This window comes from Mixophyes fleayi, chromosome 10 (genome assembly GCF_038048845.1).
Source record: "Mixophyes fleayi isolate aMixFle1 chromosome 10, aMixFle1.hap1, whole genome shotgun sequence".
Classification (NCBI taxonomy): Eukaryota; Metazoa; Chordata; class Amphibia; order Anura; family Limnodynastidae; genus Mixophyes; species Mixophyes fleayi.
The window spans coordinates 60,190,107-60,213,800 of NC_134411.1; the positions used below are offsets into that span (position 1 = coordinate 60,190,107).

The following is a 23,694-nucleotide window of genomic DNA, read 5'->3' on the forward strand; positions in this document are numbered from 1 at the left end:
TTGTAGTCTCCCATTCCCCCAAAATTAGATTTTTCGCACGGGCCAGCTCCTCAAAATTACCTCCTTAATAGCAGATTTAAATTGATACTGCTCACACCTGCAACTAATATATATATATATATCTATATCTATGTACCAGCGCTGCATAAAATCAATGAATCACAAACACATAATACGACAAACAAGTACAATATCCCCAGAAAGTTAATCTGCTTCATACTGGAACATTTAACAATTTGCACTTACAGGGATGACCATAAAAAAAATCTATTCATTTTTTTTTTTACTGTGCTCTGAAATATGAAATCTCTTTGCTTTGTGAAAAGGATACAATTTTCATCCCCATCTGTGTTCTTAGGGGGGCCTGGCATGTTGAGAAGTACTAATTTGGCATCATGTGATCTAGTCACTATAACCTCATTTAGCTTCACTGCAGTATGCATCCTTCGAACATTAGAATGGTTGCTGAAAAAACAAAATAATGACATTAATTTCAAAGTTAATGTAAAAATAAAAAGTACAAGTTTAAAAGAAACAGAAAACCAATGTGTTTGCTGGATCTTTGCTAGCAGACCTTTTACTTTTCCCACTAGATGAATAAAACAAGGGTATCAATCCCATACCTTAAGATGATTTGCTCAAAGGTTGATGCTTGGTCAAATGAAGCAAGAAAATTATTTTGCCAATAGCAGCATTGATCCATTGATATCTATGGCTAATATTTAATCAAGGATGTTTTACACTAGGACATCGGCATATAGTACATATTTTTTATGTTTTCTCAATGTGTTTTTCCATTAGCTTACATTGACTTACACTCAACTGAATATAGTCTTTCAAATTATCTCCAAGACATTGATAGTTGCCTGTTAAAATTGTTAAGAAAAAGCTCTTTACTCAAACCATGTAGAGACCATCAATGGCAAACTAAAAGCAAGAGGTCCCAGTGTAGGAATCTGTTCCCTTATGGAGAGAATTGAGGGAAAAATGGTCTCAAAAGGCAAATGCAAGCTAGAGGCATGCCCCTGGTGACTCTCTCAGTTCCTGAGTTGCATTGTGGGTAATTAAACTTTTGCCATATATGAACTTTCAATGCTAAAGGAATAAGATACATGCATTCTGGAAATTAAATATATACACTTACAGAATTTTCCATTCTCTGGTAGCAAAATAAAAAATAGAAAATCAGAATAAAAATATATAAAAAGCAATACAGAATACAAACAATGTTTACTGAAATGGCTACATTTTATCACCGGTTCATACCTTGTGTACATGGAATCCACAAAAAAACAACAGCATTCTATTATTGATTTAACTGGTTATGTTAACAATCGCACCTTGTGACCCTTTTAAGCAATTATATATTATTTTTATTTTCTTTGATTTGTAAGGCACCACAGTGTTATGCATTGCCGGAGAGTGGAGAAAACAAAACATACATAAAACAAGGATATACAAGGAAGACAAAATGAATACTGACATGCAAACAAATGGTAGCGAGGGTCCTGCTTGTAACAGCTTATAAACTACTGGAAGCAGGGCAGAGTTGAGACAAGAAGTAGGAGTGTGAGACTGTAGATTTGGGCAGTTGTGAAGGTGAAGATGGCAATCTAGAAGTAGATCATTAATCACTTCTGTAATCTCAGTGGAATGTTTGGTGTGGGTGGGTGCAAGCGGAAGCCAAATTGAAGAGAGTGAGAAGGGATTGAGAGAAGGAAAAGTGAGAAAGGTGACTGCACACAACATGGAAATAGAATTTGAATTTAACAGGCTGAATATTCTGCCCCCTTGACTCCCATGAATGCCTGTCTCTAGCTCCTCTCTTTAACCTTTCTCTCTATGTTGACACATTTCCACTCATCTCAACAATCATAAAGAAACCCAAGCTCTCTTGACCCAGTCTCTCTCTCCAGATACAATATTAATTTGCCAAGAAAAATTGTGCACAGCTCACAATAACATTAAGCTCCCAAATTTAAGTAAACACATCAAAATAATGCTAAAAAAAATCTGCTATCATTTTCAAAATTGTATTATTTCTACAAAATAATTTAAAAAAACCTAAGCATTACTTGATTATAACCCCTAATTTTGACTATACCACCTTTTTAACTTTATAATAATCAAACTGGGAACCTTTTCTGAAAACTACTGAAATATAGTGTGAATATGTTCTCGTATTACTAAGGATCCGAACAAAATAGGGACAATATATTCACCATCGGATTTGTACACTATTGGATTGATCACTATATTAATTGGTGTTACTGGACAATCCTTTACAGACTTAGATCTCTGATGACATTGTATGTCTCGACATACCTTGATGTGAATTTTATCATCATTGTATACTATAGCATTGAATACAAACACACATGTATACAGCATGAGGATTTAGGTGTTTATTGATGTTTATATGCAATAGATATCTATGCATTTACATTCTGGCCAGAATTCAAGATTTCTCCCGGGCTGCCCCCCTCCACTGGAACAACCTCCCTCACACTATCCGGCTCTCCCCTAACCTGCACACCTTCAAAACGGGCACTTAAAACTCATCTGCTCTTCAAAGCCTACCATCCATCCTCCTAACCTTCTCCATGCTTGTGCTTCTCCCCTCCCTCTTCCCCTCTTCTCTGTACATGCTCCCCTTGCACCCAATTCCTTCCACTGACTCCCTCATGTGCCTGCTGTCTGTTTGCCCTCCCTTTAGCATGTGAGCTCTCATGAGCAGGGTCCTCTTCCCTCCTGCCTTAATACGTATTACTTCTGCTCCAGCCACACTGATTCAGGTCTTGCTTGGAGCCTTTGGAGTCTAAGTAGTACTTATATATTGTATAATTTAGGTTGGGTCTGGTGGTGGAAACTGCTAATGATGTCACATGTTTATACTTTAGCCCAGCGGTTCCCATAGTGTGCCGCGGGGCTGTCACAAGGGTGCCGCAATCGCCCTAGCAAGAAAAAGAAGAGAAAACAAAAACAAAAACAGAGATGGTAAAGAGGGGGACAGAGTAATATTGTTAAGGGGCGCAGTGATATGATGAAAGGGCACAATGGTATGGTGAAGGGGCCTAAATACATCTTACGTCATTTTGACCCAACTACTTAAAAAAAGGACTACCCGATAACTATTTTGGCTTAGCGGTGCCTTGGAAAGATTATGGCGACCCTAAGGGTGCCTCGAACTGAGAAATTTAGGGAACCACTGTTTTAGCCCTTAAAAAATCATATTGCATCCTGCAAAAAAATCAACCCTCTTCCTACAGAGTCCAGCTGCATAAGAGCTGGCTCACTCCGCTTATGTTGAGGATGACTCCTGTGTTTCCCCTACAAACTAGCTGACTGGAAGACAATATTCATAACAAGTATTAAAATGCATATATGTTACATTTTAATGAAGAACATTCACACCCTTGCACAAAGATGTCAAAATATTGTACCTGGAAAGTGTCAAGCAATTCATTAGAGTTGGTATTAAAGCTGTTTTGGTACTCTGCTAACTAAGGACCACTCTACTATTCACACCATGTGCTTACACTTAGACTTGTGTCCTTCTCAATTCTACCTGTATTTCAATCAGTCTGCCCAGTTCTAGCTAATTTCTGTATGACTGCATCTACTAACCTTTGTTCAGTGCTTTTTAGTTTCTTAAATTTAACTTGACTTTATATCTAATCTTGCAGCTGTGCCTGTGTCCTCTAACCTTACTTTATTTGAATCTTGTTTTCTAGCTGGTGACAAGATATCTTTTTTGGGAAAGTAGCTCCACATCCCCCAATATGTCCCCCTGTTATAGGAAGTCTAGGCTTCTGCTAGACTGAGCATCCTGCTGTTATTTGTGCAGCTCAGAGGAACTCTGTGGGTCTTGTTACTTGGTGGGCCTGCTGGAGAAGGGAGACCTAGGGCTTGACCCCTACCATACTGGTAGAGGAGAGATTATCAGGCCAAAGAGTCGGGATGAGCAAGTCAGGACATCCAGGAGACTAACTCCTTAAGCTAGTGGGGTAAGGCACAGATAATGCGGTAAACCTAACTTACATTTATTTCATGTCTGTGAATAGTTTTTCAGTTATTGTATTTATTACAATAAATGAACTGTTGTGCCTTTCTAACTGCATTTGCTTATGTGACTGTAGAACCCCTACAAGGTATACTTCCCTGGTATAGTAAGGCACCCTTGGATGCCGGCCATTGTCACTAGCAGGGAGATCCCTTAATCATTGTCCCTCTCTTTTAGTCAGTCCAAGTTGTCCAATGCTGGGGGTGGTTAATGGTTTTAGTGTAAGGCACACTGCCCATTTATATCATCATCATCATCATCATTTATTTATATAGCGCCACTAATTCCGCAGCGCTGTACAGAGAACTCATTCACATCAGTCCCTGCCCCATTGGAGCTTACAGTCTAAATTCCCTACTATAGACACACACTCACACACAGACAGATAGACAGACAGGGAGAAACTAGGGTCAATTTTCGATTGCAGCCAATTAACCTACAAGTATGTTTTTTGGAGTGTGGGAGGAAACCGGAGCACCCGGAGGAAACCCACGCAAACACAGGGAGAACATACAAACTCCACACAGATAAGGCCATGGTTGGGAATCGAACTCATGACCCCAGTGCTGTGAGGCAGACGTGCTACCCACTAGGCCACTGTGCTATATCTATTTATTATGGAACTAGGTATAGCAGATGTCATCTAAAAAAGCATGGAATTCAATTTTATGAATGACTGTAAGTTTGCAATGTGCAGTAAGAGGAAAAAGTCCTTACTCAAACGGCCACAGCACCAGGTATAACTTTTAATGCTTGCTACACCTGCCTGTCTGATTCTTCTGAATGATAGCTTGATTTTATATTTATATATGTACAATGTCACTACCAGTCACACCTTTCATGTAAATTACCTACAAACATACAACTTTTATTTGTCAATATAATTTCCTTTAATGGCTGCAGTTATAATCTGTATTTATATTGCAGAGAAAACAGTACTCAACTCTCCTGAGTTTTGTGGCTCTGATTTGTGTTTTGTGAATGTGCATTTGCAATATCATTTTGCTCTATGAATGAATGAAGTGATACGCTTCAACCTAACACATATCACACAAAAGTAGACACTATGGACTGATTCATTAGGCACACAAACCATATGTAAATTATGTTGTTTTTTTAAATGAACGCAATTCAGGCATATGTATGTCTGTATTCAACTAGCAGCAAATCTGAAGAAATGTGTCTTGTTGAATATGGGTCGCTGCTCTGACAAACAAGAAACTGCAAGATACATCCAATACATATGTCCACATATGTGTAAAGTTCTAGCAAAACGCACAGAGAAATGTATTCAATTACTGTCATCTTAATAATATGTCATTAATAACAAACATAAAAAGAAAAAAAAAAAGTTTATTTCCCCACCCCCCATAAAATACATTAGCATGTTATTAATGTCTAATGTACATGAAATGCATTTTTACAGTTGCTTGGCACCTACAACAGCCCTGTAGGAGGTTCTAGTGATATTCAAATAAAGGAAAGAGAGAGAGAGTGATCTTATGGGGCACTCTAAATGGATATGCAAAAGTATAAATGTGTATTGTTTGTATAAGTAAGAATCTTGTAGATAAATCTTTATTAATACATTCGTAAAATCATGTCTAGTAGCGAAATATTAAAACTTGTAATGACATAACATACTGAATTAGAACAATAACTGTTAAGACAAGTATTCCTTGTCTGGCCGCAATCCTGCTCTGGATTCTGGCTTATTAAATCTTCACATATATATTTAATTATCTCACCAGCCCTTTTGCTAACTTTATATCTCCCTTAGTTGTCACCATTAACGTATCTCCTCATAGGAAGCAAAATCAATGGGTTAACTTCCCTTAATTACAAGGTATCTATTTTAATATTCAACTACTGCAGCTCATGGCAATCCCTCATGTGACTACTATGATCTCCAGGCTTCACTTTGAGGGTATCTGATCATTGTTGTCATATAGAAAATTAACTCCTTAATATGTCCTCTCAAGCTGTGACTCTGGTTCCCAGGCTACATAAAGTAATTTTTGAGTGATTGGCACATTCACTATCTACGAAATCAGATCGCTCAAACTATGAGGTGCAAGGCTATATACGCAATCATGCCTCGCAGTACCTTCACCTCACTTTCTCGCCACTACCTACATCTGGCAGAGTGAACAGCGCTAATATATCTTTTGCATGGCTGACTGAGGACTGATTATTAGGGATTAGCAAGATCAGAGCAGCGAACGCGGCATCCGCCGACGCGCGTTTCGCTATTAGCTTTCACTTAGGCAAGCCGAGGATAGGGCTAGGGCACTTTTTAAAGTGGAGAGCCCTCCCCTTTGATGACATCTTCCTTGGCAACGTAATAGCAACAAAGGTTGTTAGTGCTCAGCCGGATATAGATATAACCATTCACTGATCGGCAGACAGTGATATTAGAGCCGTTGAAGCATTAAAATAACCATGGTTACTAATGCTTTTACCGGACATCAAGACATTATATGTCAAATGACAGGAGGTGAAGGGGAGTAAATTAACTCTATAATCTCAACAAGTTGAGATTGCTGAGACATTTTATAACGTAATGAACAGCGACACTTATTCTGTTTAATAAATATAGAGAGGATTAAACCTTTTCAATACGGGATGTCAAAGTAATAATTGAATGATAATAAAGTGGATCAATCTTCTACAGGTAAGTGTATGACATTAAATAAAGATCAATTATCTTTCTAACAATGCAGTTTCATATAACTGTCTCTATTGTGCTCTATTTCACATATTATTCATTACTATACCAGGAAATCTCTACTAGACATGATTTTATGAATGTATTAATAAAGATTTATCTACAAGATTATTAATTATACAAACAATACACATTTATACTTTTGCATATCCATTTAGAGTGCCCCATAAGATCACTCTCTCTCTTTCCTTTATTTGAATAAAAAATTAATTTGTTGATCGGGTGCACCCTTCCTCTATATGTATCTCTTATAGAAGTAAGATAATAGAGAAATACGTATTGGGAGGGAGAAAAATGGTTTGCTTGGTGCAGTCTTCCCCCCCCCCCCTTTTTTTGACGTATTTATGTGAATTTAGTTTGGTTCTAGTGATATGACAGAAAATCACGTATCTTTGAGATACCCAAAGCTTGAATCGGGCACTGCTGCGTGTGCTTGAAGATTAATTGGATGTTATAGTGTTCACTGGCATATGGTCTAGTTCTAGGCATGTGCAGAGTGATTTTAAGCAAAATACTGCATGTATGTCTAATACATACATGCAGTATATTGCATGTATAATGAATCAGGCCCTATGTATTCCTTGAAGTACTGACTACTAAAAACTGTACATGTCCCTAGTTTCACGACTACTTTCTTCAGGACAAATAAGCCATAGCAAAAAGCCTTGCAAGTTTAATAGTGAAATGTGCACATGCAACAGTTGCTACTGCATCAGAGACCAACTTACGGTTTAATGTTAACAAGTTCTCTGAAGTGCTCTGGTGCATTATTTTTCCCCCACTTCTCAGCATTGTACTTGTCCTTGGTCCAGGTCATGTGAAATTTTTCTGGTTCGATCTCGGTCTCCTCCTCTTCATCAGAATACAAGCTCTCCAAACAAACAATAGAATGCCTATCCTTCACTAACTGGGCCTGAAATTAAAAATAAATAAATAATAAATAAAAATTATTCTAGGCCAACCATTTTTAAATAATTACACACAAAAGGACCCATAATAAATGAACATACATAAATAGAGCAAGACCAAGACAATTTTCGTTTATGGGAGACAATGAAAAGTTCTGTTTATTGAATGGTGGAGACAAACTACGTTTTTGTATGTTCTGAATTATACAACCTGCAACAGTGTTGCTGTTTCCACCTTTGAGGTGGTAATTGGGACTTGAACTGCTTTCACCATATACAGGTTCGATCTCCCAGACTAATGGATTACAAAAGATCATTTTGTGCTTTATGAGCTTTACTTGGGACAATTTGCACCCGATATAGAGGGGCCTGTATATATTTACCTGTATCTACATGTCTTGGCTCGAACCAGAAAAAAAAAAAAAGTTTCAAACAAAGTAAGGTTAGAGGGGCACAGGCTAGATATAAAGTCAAGTTAAATTTAAGGAACTAAAAAACACTGATCCCCAGAGAGCTTAAGCAAAGCGGCCGGGATCAGCAAATCCAGGGAAACGGTTCTAAAGCTTGGCCAGGACATCATAATTTTGCTACAACTTTGACTAGAAACTAAGTGGGCTACTGCTCCAACACCCTGGTATATAGACACCACATCTATAGAATCCTGACGGTCTAGTAGATAACCATTTCAGATCTGTCCCTTCTACATCACTTTCCTATACATTTCCTATTCATTTTTTATTTGGGTTGAGGTAATTGGGACCTAAAGTTTTGAGGGCTCTCCCTATCTTGAAAATAACTACTGGGTCCTTGGTAAGACATGCTCCCAATACCTTGGTTGATCATAGGTTAGCGCTTTTTCAAAATTCTTTTGATATCATAGTACGAGCTGCTAAATTTTATTATAAAGGCTAGTTCTGCTTTTTTTATTTTATTTTTATTCGTAATAAAATATTAATATCCATATCGCTAACTCTAAAATTCACTTGAAAAGACTCTAAAGTTAGATTACATGAAAATATGCGTAGTCTCCACATTAGTACATAAATCTCTCAAATCTTCCACTGCTGATCTTTAATCATTGTGTCTGTGAATTATTTGACTGTAAGGGGAATAATTCAGAATTTAAAAATAAACAAAGTTATTTTCCTTTGACTATTTACATTGTAGACACCAATGAGAAAACTGTTTTTGGTTTAGAGTCTTCCATATTATTCTCGATCCATAATACATGCAACATACCCATTCTGAGAAGGAACATATGTACCTATTCAATTGGGCAAACAAATCAAATTGAGCATTTGCTTATTTATTACATACTGATATCTTGAAAGAATGCAAGTTATAACATAGTAGAAATTACAGGTGGAAGAGCTACACCTGTGGGGAAACCAACAGAGCAGTGCACTGATTTGGTCTTCTAGGATTAAGGCAATAATGTGTTTGACTACTATGCGAACTGCTGGATATCTTTTGATTCTGTATATAAAAGGTTTTTTTTTTGCATCTGGATTGAAGTACTGCTCCATATTTGAAGTATTAGGGAGATTGCAGAACTTTGTCTATAGCTACATGATAATTTATCAGAGCTGAATCAAGGGTTTTCAGTAATGTATGTACTGCTAGTTTATCCCAACTAAGGGACTAAAAGACATTATGATTCCTGCACCTGTTTATCTGGATTTTGCTAATTGGGCTAAGATCTTAAGTGAATATTTTGTTTCCTTTGCATACAAAAGCCTGGTATCGAAATTACAGATGAAACTGGAACTTTATATGAGAACTGTATATTAGTCACTAAAAGTTGATTATTTATATTGAATCAGATATTTCATTTAGAACACACCGATATCTGCTTCATGATCATTTACCAAGTTATTCCACCTAAGTGTGGACTAATCCCTCTTATATTTTCATAGTATATGGTCTGGAGTTTGTACAGAAGACAAGGGGTTTATGGGGCAGTGATAACATATTTATAGAAGCTCAGGAAAACTCTGCAGTGTGAATACATTAGGCATTCATCTCTTTAGATTTACAATAGATAACTAGAGAGGGAAATACAATAAAATGGAGCTAGTGCCATTTAAAATAAATGGGTTACTGCTAGACAATACAAAGAGGAGATGGTACGCAGACATGCATTAGTGTTTCTTTAAACAACAGGAAACTGCAAATTTGTACCTTAAGACAGGGATGTGTTACGAGATAGCAATAAGGACCGAAACGGGTTTGAACTTTCCCATTGGATAGACATATATTAAGGTTTCAGCTGGTATGATGGTGAAACGAGCCTGCTTATAACACTGAATTATGTTCCCCAGATACCCATGTGGAAAAATATGTTACAGCCAAAAACTTTTAATGATAATGCAACCTATCCCCAAGGCAGTGTAATTGTAAACGCAATCTGACTGATATGTGGAGGTTCATTTTAATATGTTGCCAGTTACTTTAAAACACTGTATATTACATGGGGATTTCAACATTTCATTCTTGTTGGGGAAGAATGTTGGAATATATATAGGACAATTACTTTTCCCTTAATGTTGTGTGTGTGAAATAGATAAGAAACTTACCTCACGATCTCTTTCTGTTTTCGTAAGGCGCATTTGTCTTAACATCTGAGAGCGCTGCTCCATCATTAGCGTTCGCTCATATGTGTATGCAGAGATGTCACTATTATGCTAGAAAGATGTAAAAAGGATATAATAATAATAATAATAATAATAATAATAATAATAAAGGTACAACATTCTGCAATGCTTTAGTTATAATGCAAATCTTTTTTAAGACGACCATAAAGTCCACAATATCCATTAATTATTTTCCAAGGAATGCAGACAAAAATAATCTGTTTGCTAAAATTTCAAATTTAGTTAAACATATTATATGAATTCACAAAACAGAAAAAAGTGGCAAAGGAAACCTCACGACAACTGCACAAATTTCATAAGTTTGCACTCCTCAATACCGGCTTCATTTTCTGGAGTAAAAAAACCTGCATTTTATCAAAAGTGTCAGTGTTTGCATTCTCTTTTGTCCTATACCAAAATCTATTAAGACAAACAATACAAATTTAAGGGCATATTCAATTAGGTCCGGCGATCGCGATCACACATGTAAAGTGACAATACGGTACAGCAACATCGCAGATTTCCCTTCACAACCCTATGGGGTGCCAACGGAAATTTGCGGTGTTGCGGTAATGGGAGGTGGGGTATTCCCCGTTAGGCCCGACCCCTGATGGCTCCCCTCTTCATTGATGGTGGAAGCGGGTACTTTAAAAAAAAAATTTAAAAAAATTCTCACGTGATTGCGGCACCGGCACCCCTCCTCCTTGCTCCGTTCACACTGAATGTGGGGCGTGACGTCATCACATAACGCCTGATATTCAGTGAAAAGCGGAACAGAGAGGAGCAAGCAAGAAAGAAGCCAGAAGACCAGAACAGAATCGAAAAAGCAAATAAGAAGGTAAGAAAAGGAAAAGAGGCATGGAAAAGAAAGCAGGATGGTGCATAGTGATGAATGGGAGGGGGGGAGCAGGATGGCACAAAGTGATGAAGGGGGGGAGGCAGCATGGCACAGAGTAATGAAAGGGGGAAGAAAGCAGCATGTCACAGAGTGAAGGGGGGGAGCAGGATGACAGTGTGATGAAGGGGGGGCAGGATGGCTCAGTGTGATGAAGGGGGGAGCAAAAGCAGCATGGCACAGGGTGATTAAATCGGGGGGGGGGGCATGCAGCATGGCACAGAGAGGGGGATCAGGATGGCACGGTGTGATGAAAGTGGGGGAACAGGATGGCACAGTATGATGGCTCAATATGATGAAGGGAGAAGCAAAAGCAGAATGGCACAGGGTGATGAATAGGTATATTTATTATATTTATTATACGTAGATGCTATTTATGTATTTCTGGGGCTGTTTGGAGGGAGAAAAATACTCTCCGTTAATTTCCTTTCCTCGAAATACTCCATGGCAGCCCTTACAGTGGGTTAATCCCTGATCAGCTAGTGTAGACAGGAAGAAATTTGTCCCACCTGGCCCCTATATAAGGCAGCTCCTCCTCTTCCTCAGTGTCTTTCGTAACTTCCCAAGCCGTCCTATACAGAACTACAGAACAAGGGTGGGAAAATATAGGACTGCCAAGGAGTATTTCAAGGAAAGGAAATTAACGGAGAGTATAATTCTCAATTTTCCTTTCCCTACTCCATGGCAGCCCTTACAATAGGATATACCAAAGCAGTACAATAATTGGGAGGGCAATAAACTAACACCTTAATAAAGTCAAACAGAAAATTTATTCACAGTGCTTGTTGGAGAATCTTTCTTCCAAACTGTCTTTCTTTAGAGACTGAAACGTCAAGAAGATAATAGCTAGAAAATGTGTGCACCGACGACCATCCGGCTGCCTTACAGATGTCAGTTGCCGATGCATGTGTTCTATGTACCCAGGAGGTTGTTACCACCCTAGTTGAATGTGCTTTCAGTATTCTAGGTACCTCCTGCCCTTTCCGCCTGTAGGCCTGTGCAATCAGTTCTCTGATCCACTTTGCCAATGTGGGTATGGATGGGGCCTGTCCTTTGCGAGAACCTTCCGGAAGCACAAATAGTTGCTTTGTTTTCCTCAGATTTTTTGTTCTGATGATAGCCCTCACTAGGTCTAGAGTGTGGAGACGTGTTTTGTCACTATTAGCGGGATGAGGACAGACAGATGGCAGAATCAGCTCCTGATTGATGTGGAATCAAGATACCACCTTGGGTAAATAATCCAGATTCGTCTTCAGAACCACTCTATCTTCATAGATATTCAGGAAGGGTTCTTCACACCATAAAGCATGTATGTCCCCTATTCAATGAGCCAAAGTGATAGCCACCAAAAAGAGTACCTTTAGAGTGAGGCATCTAAGAGATATGTCTTGTAACGGTTCAAACGGATGGGCTGTTAAGGCATCCAAAACAATATTAAGGTCCCAAGGGGCTAAGAATGGTTTCTGTCTTGGGCATAACCTCTTTAGTGCTTGAAAAAACTGGAAGATAAGACTCTGGGACGCCAGTTTGATATCAAGAAGGATGCTAAGGGCCGATACTTGTACCTTCAGTGTAGCAGTTGCTAGTCCTTTAACAAAACCATCTTTGACAAATTCTAACACACCGACAGACATGAGATCCTTCGCCATGTCTCCTGTCCAACAGAATTTTTTTCCAGATTCTGTAATAAATCACAGAGGAGATTTTCTTCTTGGCGTGAATTAGAATGTCTGTTACTTCATTCAAGACCCCTTTGGATTTTAGTAATTGCCTCAAACTCAGGGAACTCTGATCAGTAACGGCCATGGGGGTTCCAGCACCATTCTCTGTGCTACAGCGAACCAGGGACACCTTGGCCCCGCCCGGAGGATCGCTATCGCCTCCACTTTATCTTTCCTTATTTTTCTGAGTATCTGAGGGATAAGTGGAAAGGGAGGAAACACGTACCCCAGTTTGAAGTTCCACTGTATTGATAGGGCATCTATCCCTAGGGCTCGGATGTCTCTGTGATGGGAGTAGAAGAGGAGTACCTTGGTATTGCTTCCTGTGGCCATAAGGACTATTTCTGGTGTTACAAATCTGCATTGTACCAGCTGAAAGACTTCTTCGTGCAGCTCCCACTCCCCTGGGTGAACTTGGTGTCTGCTCAAGTAATCCGCCACTACGTTGTCTTTGCCTGTTACGTGAAGGGCTGAGAGTGATCTCAGATTTGCCTCTGCCCACGCCATCAGAGTGGTTATTTCTGCCAACAGTGTTCCGCTCTTGGTACCACCTTGCTTGTTTATGAAGGCAAACACAGTCCTGTTGTCGGAGAAGACTCATAGATGCTTGTCTCGTAGATAGGGCTGGAAGTATTGAACCGCCCGCCAGACTGCTCTCATCTCCAAGACGTTTGCCTGAAGAATTCTCTCTTCGTCTCGCCAAGTGCCCTGCGTGACCATACCTTGCATGTGAGCACCCCAACCTAGTGCACTGGCGTCTGTGGTAAGGATATACCAGTCTGGTACCGAAAGGGTTACACTTTGTTTTCTCAGGCCCAGGAACTGCCACCAATGTAAGGGCCTTGAGAGATTGATTTTGGAGTCTAGGGACCCCACTGTATGATCCCACTGCGCAAAGAGGTTTGCTTGAAGAACTCTCATATGCCACCTAGCCCATAGGAGTATTCCTATTGTTGAGGAAAACATTCCTAGGAGGCGCAGACATGTTCTCGCTGACACACGAGGTTGGATTTTAATCAGATGTGCTAACGACTGGATCTTGCCGGCCCTTTCTTGAGAGAGGCAGACTTTGTCCATACGTGTACTTATTTGCACTCCTAGAAATACAAGCTGTTGTGATGGTGTCAACTGGCTTTTTTCTATATTGACTAACCAACCGTGTTGTTGCAGAAACTGGATCACTTGAGATGTAGTTTCCCAGGCTGTTTCTTCTGATTTGCCAAAACTAGAATATCTTCCAGATATGGCCACAAGCTCCCTCCTCTTTCCCTGAGCGCCACCATTAGCACTACAAGGATCTTGGTGAATGTTCTTGGAGACATGGAAAGGCCAAACGGAAGACAAGTGAACTGGAAGTGATGCAAAACCTTAGGAACTGTTGGTGATATGTGACCGGTATATGGAAATATGCATCTTTTAAGTCTATTGCCGTTAGAAAATCTCCTGTTTCTAGTGCTTTGAGAATTGTGTTGACAGATTCCATCCTGAAATGTTTTGCTCGCACATAGCAGTTGAGAGCCCTTAAATCTAGCACTGTCCTGAAGGCACCTGATGGTTTCTGGACAAGGAACAGTCTGGAGTAGAACCCTTTTCTTTCTCGTGCCGACGGTACTGATACAATAGCTCTTGTTCTCACCAGGCCTCTGAGACTTTCCTCCAATGCCTGCCCTTCTAGGGAAGACGAGGTACTTCTTGATTGAATGAATTTGTTGTCTATAGGGTATGTTATAGGGTATGTTTGGAATGCTATAGCATATCCCTTGGTGACTATTTCCTCGACCCATTTGTCTTGTGTGGTCTGAATCCAAACTTTTGCAAAGCGTGATATCCTGCCACCCACTGGAGTTAGTGGGGACTGGATTCATAGATAGTCATTGGGGTCTTTGCTGTCCTTGCTTCCCCCTTCTTGATCTGAGGGTCTGAAAGGACTGTCTTACCATACTATCCTGTTGTCTAGAATATCGTCTCCCCGGCCTGTAGGTATGGGCTTCCTTAAATTGCTGTTTTGGAGAATAAGAAAAGAAACGTCTCACCTTTCTGTCCTGTGGTAACCCATTAGCTTTGCCACTTGCTAACCTCTGCATAAGGTTGCCAGTTTTTCGCCAAGCAGAAAACTGCCTTCATATGGAAGCGCTGTCAGACGGCTTTTAGATTGGTGACCTGCCACCCAAGGACGTAGCCAGAGCGCCCTTCTCGCTACTACTGCTGAAGTCACGCTCCTGGAAGAAAACACAATTGTATCCAACGCAGCTTCACACAAGAAATCAATACTTTTTTGCATAATCTCTAGGGATACGAGAAGATACAGTCTATTTATCTTATCCTCAATATCCGTATATAGAGTATTGGCCCATAGTCTCAGGGCTCTAGCTACAAAAGCCATGGCTACCCCAGATTTTAGGGTTTATGCATGAGGAGATAATTTTATGAAGGAAGTCTCCATTTTCCTATCCATAGCATTTTTCAATGGACACACTCTAGACTTGCCTCGGTGCTCTGCAAACAATGCATACTACGGTTTGATTGGTACTGATGGCTCCTTAAAATACTTCAGTATAATATTTACAGTATCCAAATTAAACATTCTGGGCTCCTCTTTCACCTCAATCTCACTATCTGAGTCCAATTCCCATTCCTGAGTAGAACTGAATGTTTTGGAGGACGGCCCTGGCCTTATTTCCTCCATATCTTCCATTGTAGGGACCCTGGCCCTTGTAGCTCTCTGTTCTGGGGCCTGAAACTCCTGCATTGCTTTAGCCATCCATGAAAAGAACTGCCTGAATTATTGAGGGGGGGCAGGCTCCTCTACAGTTTCCAGGGGTGCATGATACACATAATGGGTCAGTACAATCCTTCGGCAACCTGCCATCGTAGGCTGCACACACATGATTGTTCACTTTACATTTCCTTTTTCCCTGCACAAGCTCCACAGAGGTACTGTAAACACATAGAAAAGAAACTAAGTAACCTATCCTTAGGAATAAAAAGGACCCCTTACTAAGGGCTTACCTTGGGGTGTTCTTCGGCTTTTTTGGGGCGGGCTCTTGGTCCATAGTGCACTAATAGCTGCCAAGTCCTGCAGCTTCCAACACCAAGCAAACAATGAACCTCATTAATAATGGGCTGCAGCTGCTAAATATGGTGCCTGCTCTCGACATCATCATAGTGAGTCTTAGCATACTTATCACCTGATTCTTTCCACAGGCAACGTATAGCGCGTGCGCGCGCACTGTCCTCCATGAGCCTTGTCCTCCGTGCGCTCCTGTGTGCACAACCCTGGGAGTCTCATAAAATTCAATCAAAGAGAACACCCGTGCTCAGCTGAAACTGCCCTGCAGCCAGCCCAGAGGAAAAAGACATAACCTCAGGTAAGCCCTCTCGAATAACATAGCAAACAAAAATAACAAAGACTCACTACACTATCCTGTCCTAACACTGCTAAGACAAGAAGAAAAGACACTGAGGAAGAGGAGGAGCTGCCTTATATAGGGGTCAGGTGGGACAAATTTCTTCCTGTCTACACTAGCTGATCAGGGATTAACCCATTGTAAGGGCTGCCATGGAGTAGGGAAAGGAAAATAGGTTTATTTATTAAATGGGAATACAATTACTATAATGTTGGGGTTGGTTGGAGGGATATAGATCTATTTATTAAATAGGAATAATATTATTTTAATTTGATTTAATGCCGGGGCTGGTTGGAACTTTCTAAATGTACCCATTTTTTTTTCCAAATAGGGCCCCTAACATTCCAGGATCCAGACAAGTGCAACTAAAGAAACCAGCAGCCACAGGTGGTGAAAGTGACAGGTAGGAGAGAGCAGGATAGTCTGTCTGCCTGCTTATAGAAGCTCCTAACACTGCAATCTGTTGCAAGGGGTGAAAGAAAGCATGAACATATTTAGCTCAGGATAAACAGTCCAGTTATTTCATGCATATTATTCAGCTCAGTAATCTTTGGTATACAGTAATTTCAAATAGTAGCTTTACTTGCTCCTTAAGACAACTTATTTTTTTCATTCTCTTACCATTTCAACTACTTCCACCTCTGCTTCAATCCTCAGATGATAAAGGAAGGTTGCAAGGTCTTTCTTCATTTGAATGCTGTTGTCATCCATTTGTGCTACTGTAAAAATTCTCATTCGGCACTTTTTCCAAACCTGCCAATAAGAAACAATTACTCACTCTCGAGATATAAAAACTAAACGCACACACATTTTTTATACTAGATATGCATTTACATCTCTCACATTACTTACATTTACTATACGTAATGTAAGTAATTAAAAGATAGTAAATGAATTGTTATATACACCATCTCCAACCTAACCAGTTTGAGATATCATTTGGAAAATGTGATGAGAGCAACGAACAATATAATGGATAATGCACCCCTTTCTATAAATGATACAGATATCAGAAGTCATTTGTGACCATATATAGGCACAAGGTTGTAGGTCAAGAACTTTTACACAGGTCCTGAAAGTACATGGCAACTTGTAATATCCATAATAATTTACACTAATAAGGGCGCATTATTCATGTTTTCACATTGTATACTATTACTGACAACAGATCTCACCATTTACACAAAAATTATTCATATACAAGTGCATAGTCATATAGCATTCATCAAAATACATAGCAGATGAATATTTTGGTAACAGGCAAAGTAGTAATCATTTCCTATAAAAATTCTGTGCCTGCATTTATTTACAGTATTTTATAGATATTGTGTATTCGAATCAATGTATCATCATCACAAAGCATTTTAATGACATTACATATGTGTAAATTCTTATTATGTTATTTTACTGTTATATTATTAAAATCTTATTGTATTGAACAATATTTAGTGCAGTTATCAAGTCAATATTTATTCAAAAGAATTTGCATTATCTAAAAGATAAACATGCACCAACCATTTATCATTGCTAGTGGTAATAAAGGCAATACCTTTATTATAAAAAGAATGCCCGGTTTTATGCAGTTAATAGTTTTTGTCGAAGTCAGCAAATTGGATAAAGTCATTTCAATTAAAGTCGAGCAAACTTGGTTGTCTTTGTCTGAAAAGATGCGTACGGTACGTTACGACGTACAAGGGCACGCTACGGCGTGAAAGGGCGTACGCATCCACTACACGTGGCAGCAACAGTAACTGGTCTTTTACCATACATTCGCACAAACACGCATACTTATAAAATAGTACACATTAATGGTAGTTGCAACACATAGTTATGTCGAAATATAGTAGTATTTATATGTTATATTAGAGTTACATGCATATTAGTGAAATACACGGAACAGGTTGAAGGAATCACATCATGAGTGGTATCATAATGAACCTCGTTACAAATCCTACTGTTTGGTTCAATCTGCGAGGGAATCGCAGAGTGCATACACAAGTTATGAATGATAGGGAATTATGAACTACTTAAGAGTAAGGAATCTTGGTGGGAAGAACCGAGCATACCCCCTGGAGAGGTGACCCCCTCTTTTGGATTCCTTAGGATGAACTAGCCAATGATTGACAACCCCTTGGACCTTCCTGAGAACTGGACTAATAGATGCAAGTTAAACCATCTTCATTGTATTATTGTATTTCATTGTTATTCAGCAGCAGCTTCACATCCAGTGTTCAGACATCTTGTCCCCAGACTTCAGGATTGAATGACTGCACTGGATCCAGAACGCCTGCGAAAAGTAACGGCTGTATTTATCACTTCGCTTGAGCATATTATTCTACTATTTGCAAATAAATCTTTGTGCGTTGGAAACACAAATCGAGGTTCGACAATCGTTATTGGTTAGCGACAATACGCACATAACGACTTGGGGGCTCGTGAGCTTTGGAGGTTTAGTTGCAGATGATACACAAGACCAACGGATTTCGGTTCGGCAACAAAGGGTGGAGACGCATCATATACGGGTAAGAACGCATTGTGTTCAAAACCTGAACTTTACTCTGTGTTGTGAAACCGAATGTCCGTTTTGCATTATCTAGGGCACGCTAACTAGAACCTAGGGACAAAAGAGAAAACTGTTTCTTTGTTCTGTCATTGTGCATTTTAACTGTATTGCATTGCTTAGCGTATGTGTATTTCCTGCTGTGCGTACGCGAACTTCCGGTAGATTTGCCCCTTAGTTAAACAATCTATTTGATAGTTATACATACATAGTATAAATCACTTGTGAAAACCTCTGGGACATTATTACTATTGTTGGGAATTCTTTTATTTTCTGCGCAGAAAAGGTGTATGTCGTGTGATTTGTTGACTTTAAATACACTAAGGTTTTATCTATTTTAAAATAGAGTGTCAGTTGCTGTTTGACGAGGCAGGTGCCCAACTGGTGTACGGTATACAAGGCAGGTATACCAGGGGGCGGAAACTGAATAAGTTTTCGCGACGTGCACCCAAGGGTAATCGTATCGCTTACAGAATAGCTTTAAGTGTTGCGATTGCACCGCACGGCAAGGAAAGCCGTGATTGCGACTTGGGGGTAACGGGGAGGAATTACATTAGTAAGGCTGGTAATTGACTTTACCGGATGCTGCCAAACGTAATAAACTCAACAGATTTTGTTGGAGAGTCAGGGGTGATCAGGAAGCTGATAACCCTTTAGTCCGCATTGATATTTCTGTATTAGGGGTACTTGTTTAATACAAGAGGAAGCGAGTGGACGCGGCTTGTAGCAAATACGTCCACAGGCCGGTAAAATATCTCTAGCAGTAGTGTTGAAAATTAGTGGCTGAATATTGTGATATTTCTGGGACCCTATTGTTCAATATGGGTGCTAAGGTACTGCCTAAGGAAGGCCAAGATACTGCCTAAGGAAGGTCCTATTGGTTCAGCGAGATTTCTCATGTGTAAGAAATATGGTGCATACACAACTGCGTATTGCGACATGTGGGTCAAATAGACCAAAGGTTGTGATAGGCCTTTCCCAACAATAGGGAGTTTTAATGCAGAGGTACTAAATACTGTAAAAGATAAAGTATGGTTGATTACCTCAACGAAAGTGAGGAATAAACATAATGATTGTTTAAAATTGTGGCAAATGGAAGGTAACACGTGGCAGAGCAGTGAATGCAAAGCGGAAGTAGGCGTGACTAAAAGCGCGCGCACAACGGAAGTAACCGTTGAGAAGCGTGGCGAACTCAGCGCAAGCGCGCCCCCGCCACCTTATGTGGCGGGAGCGGTAAGTACAGTCTGTATTAAAACTGAAAAAAGAAAAATTGCTAAGTTGTATCCTGTTTTAAGCCAGTTTAAATCAAGTGTATCTGAAGATGAATATGAACCCACTGTGATTTCGGCCATTGCCCATGCTGTTAGTGTACTAGAGGCTCAGCGCAAGTATGAGAAAATGGCTGAGATAGGTGAGAGTAGCGTGATCACTAGGAGTGAAAGCGTTCTAAATCTTGAACCAGCAAATCCTGTAGTGTCCCCTGAAGTCAGTGAACCAGAGGGTGCATACCCAGTCCGCACAATATCAGTTCCCAATAGGAAACCGGACAAGGATGGTGTAGTTTCTTTAAGAAATGTTACAATGCATTGTCCCTGGACTAGATCAGAATTACGTTCCATTATGACTGAATTCCCAGATCCTAGAAAGGAGTTAGCTAAATGTCAGAAATTTGTTAAAGACTTAGGAAATGCCCACGAACCAACCAATAAGAATTGGCGTGTAGTGTTGAGGGCGTGTCTTCCTCCCAATACTAACATAAATTTTTTTATTGAAGATTGTTTGTTGGAGGAAGATGACACCTTGACTGATGAGATTAACCAAAAGAATATAGAAAGAATTGTCAAACACTTGGCCATATATTTTCCAGTAGTGGTAAATTGGAGTAAGATTTTCACCATAAAACAAAAAGACAGTGAAACTGCAGCGGATTATTTTGGTAGAGCTCTCGCATCAATGACACAGTTTACGGGGGTATCAGATATAAGGGAGAACCCACATCATAGGGAAGTAGCGGTAACAGTACTGATGGATGGTTTAAAGGAAAATCTAAAAACAAGAGTACAAACCTCAACCCCTGGTTGGAGAGGCAGCACGGTAGATTCTCTTAGAGAAGTTGCTGTGGAACATGACAAAAATATCTTTAGGAAAAGGGAAGAAAAGCGTGACAAGTTGATGACGGTGAGTATACAGGCATTAGGGGGAATGCATACACGACCACCAGCATATAACCCACATAACGGGAAACGCAGAATGTTGAGATGTTACAATTGCAAAGAAGAAGGACATATGAGAAAAGATTGTACAAAGGGATGGTATAATCCTAATGAAGGGTCACATAGATATCCTCCAAGGAGGGATTCCCATAGACTAGAAGACTCACATCTACCCGCGCTTATTACAGCAGCAAATGCTGCGCGGGAAATCAATAGTCAGCGCTAGGGGTCCGGTCATACCTGTAGTCTACAGCCAGTGAGGTTAACTGAGAGTCAGAGTGAAGAACCAACAATGATAGTTGACATAGCTGGTAGGAAAGAAACTTTTCTTGTAGATACAGGGGCGGCCTGATCTGTGATAACCTCTCCTTTCAATCTACAGGTGACTAGTAAAACATATCCAGCCATCGGGGTAACAAGAAAAGTGTTACATTATCCTCTAACTAAACCCGCTGAAGTTACTATCGGGCCTCTGCATACTAAGCATTCGTTTCTCTTGGCTGCGGCGGCTCCTACTAACTTGCTAGGGAGAGACTTGTTATGTAAAATGGGATGTGTCATATACTGTACTTCTGATGGTGTGTTCTTAGATATACCGGAGAAGGTCGCACATGAGGTACAGGATATATTGGGCACCCCTCAAAGGTTAATGTTACACTCTCCTGTTATAGAACAAAGTCCATCTCAAGTAAAGGGGATGTTGCAGGAAATACCAGGTTCACTATGGACCAGAGATGGACAGGACACTGGACTGATGGCAAACGTAGCCCCTGTCATGGTCAATCTAAAAAGTGGTAGGATAGCTCCAAAAATCCCACAGTATCCATTAAAACCGGAGGTGGAACTAGGGGTATATCCTGTTATTGAGAGGCTGTTACAACAAGGGATTTTAATTCGTACAGCCAGTACAGCAAATAGTCCCATTTTCCCTGTGAAGAAGAATGGGGGGAGGGGCTATAGATTAGTCCAGGACTTAAGGGAAATTAATAAAGTTGTTGAGAGCCAATTCCCCGTAGTGCCGAATCCAGCTGTCATCCTCATGCAGATTCCACCGTCTGCCAGTCATTTTACTGTCATTGATCTATGTTCTGCTTTCTTCTCAGTCCCTCTTCACCCTGACCAGGGCTGCCAAGAAGAATTCAGGGCCCAGGTACAACAAATTCATGGGGCCCCCCTCATAGTCAAGTAAGCCCCAAAATTTGGGTGTATGGTCATACATTCAGGGGCGTGGATAGCCAAACGGCGGTGCAGAAATTTTGGGAGGTGTGGTCATGCATTTGGTGGCGTGGCAAACGTGCCATTGGGGTGTGGCTAACATCAAAACCACTAGGCTCTCAATTCGCCGGAGCGTCACATATGTTCAAGCACTCCTGACTTTCAGGACATCTACCACAGTGTAGTATACAAACAATGCAGTGTGTACACAAACAGTTCAGTCTTGGCCTACACCTTACATTGGGCACAACATTCACCAAAAATTGGTATTGTCCCTACTAGAATCACAACATTTCACACACTGTGCTGCTCTCTCCTACCTGTTCTTCTCACTTTCTCCACCTGTGGCTGCTGGTTTCTTTAGTTGTGGCTTGTCCGGATTCAGAAATGTTGAAGGACCTATTTTGAAAAAAAAATGGCTACATTTAGAAAATTACAGCCAGCCCCGGCGTTAAATCAATTGCACCCACGATTAATAATTAGGCCTTCCTCCAGCCCCAACATTAAAATAATACTATTAACATTTAATAAATAAACCTATTTCCCTTCCTGCAAACAGCCCCAGCAATACCTATTTCCCGCAACCATCACTGCCATTAAATAATTCATAGTCACATTTAATAAATAGACCTCATTCTCCCTAAACTCACCCCAAGATTCAATAGCCCCCAAACCACCCCATCTTAAATTAATAGTCCCTACTATTAAATTGCCTCACCATCACCCTACAAACAAAATAGCGCCCATTAATTAGCCGCCACCTACCTCACACACACTACATTGCAACAAGCCCCCTGTGCCATTACACACACAATAATGTGCCCCTTCATCACAACTACACTGTACCCCCTTATGCTCACACTGCGACCTCCATGCTGCTTTTCCCCCTTCTTTTTTACTTTGTGCCTCTCTCCCACTTTTTTTATTCCTTTGTTCCTCTCTCCCACTTTTTTTCCTCCTCTGTTCCTCTCTCCCACTTTTTTTTCCCTCCTCTGTTCCTCTCTCCCCAATTTTTTTTTTATTCCTCTGTGGCTCTCTCCTTTTTTTCCTCCTCTGTTCCTCTCTCCCACTTTTTTTCCCTCCTCTGTTCCTCTCTCCCACTTTTTTTTTTATTCCTCTGTGGCTCTCTCCTTTTTTTCCTCCTCTGTTTCTCTGTCCCCTTTCTTTATAGTAATGTCCCTCTCTGTTTTCCTCCCCTTGCCTCTCCGTTTCTTTACTTACCTTTTGTCAACTTCTTTCTTTTCTTTTCTGCTCTTCTGTCTCCTCTTCTGTCTTCTTTCTTCATGCTGGCTGCGGCGCTCCTCACTGATTGACAGGCGTGACTTGATGACGTCACGCCCGGCAGTCAGTG

The 23,694-nt window shown here is 40.3% G+C and overlaps 1 protein-coding gene across 2 annotated transcripts in view; it reads right to left on the minus strand.

Moving 5' to 3' along the window:
• SLC12A4 (solute carrier family 12 member 4) overlaps positions 1 to 23,694 on the minus strand; it is a 1,264,335-nt gene that overhangs the window by 3,696 nt on the left and 1,236,945 nt on the right. For both annotated transcript variants that reach the window (XM_075188833.1, XM_075188832.1), the window contains 4 exons: positions 16,977 to 17,108; positions 10,276 to 10,383; positions 7,520 to 7,704; positions 332 to 465 (listed from right to left, as the gene is read on the minus strand). In XM_075188833.1, coding sequence (XP_075044934.1) covers positions 332 to 465; positions 7,520 to 7,704; positions 10,276 to 10,383; positions 16,977 to 17,108 — 559 coding nt within the window. The remainder of the gene's footprint in view (positions 1 to 331; positions 466 to 7,519; positions 7,705 to 10,275; positions 10,384 to 16,976; positions 17,109 to 23,694) is intronic.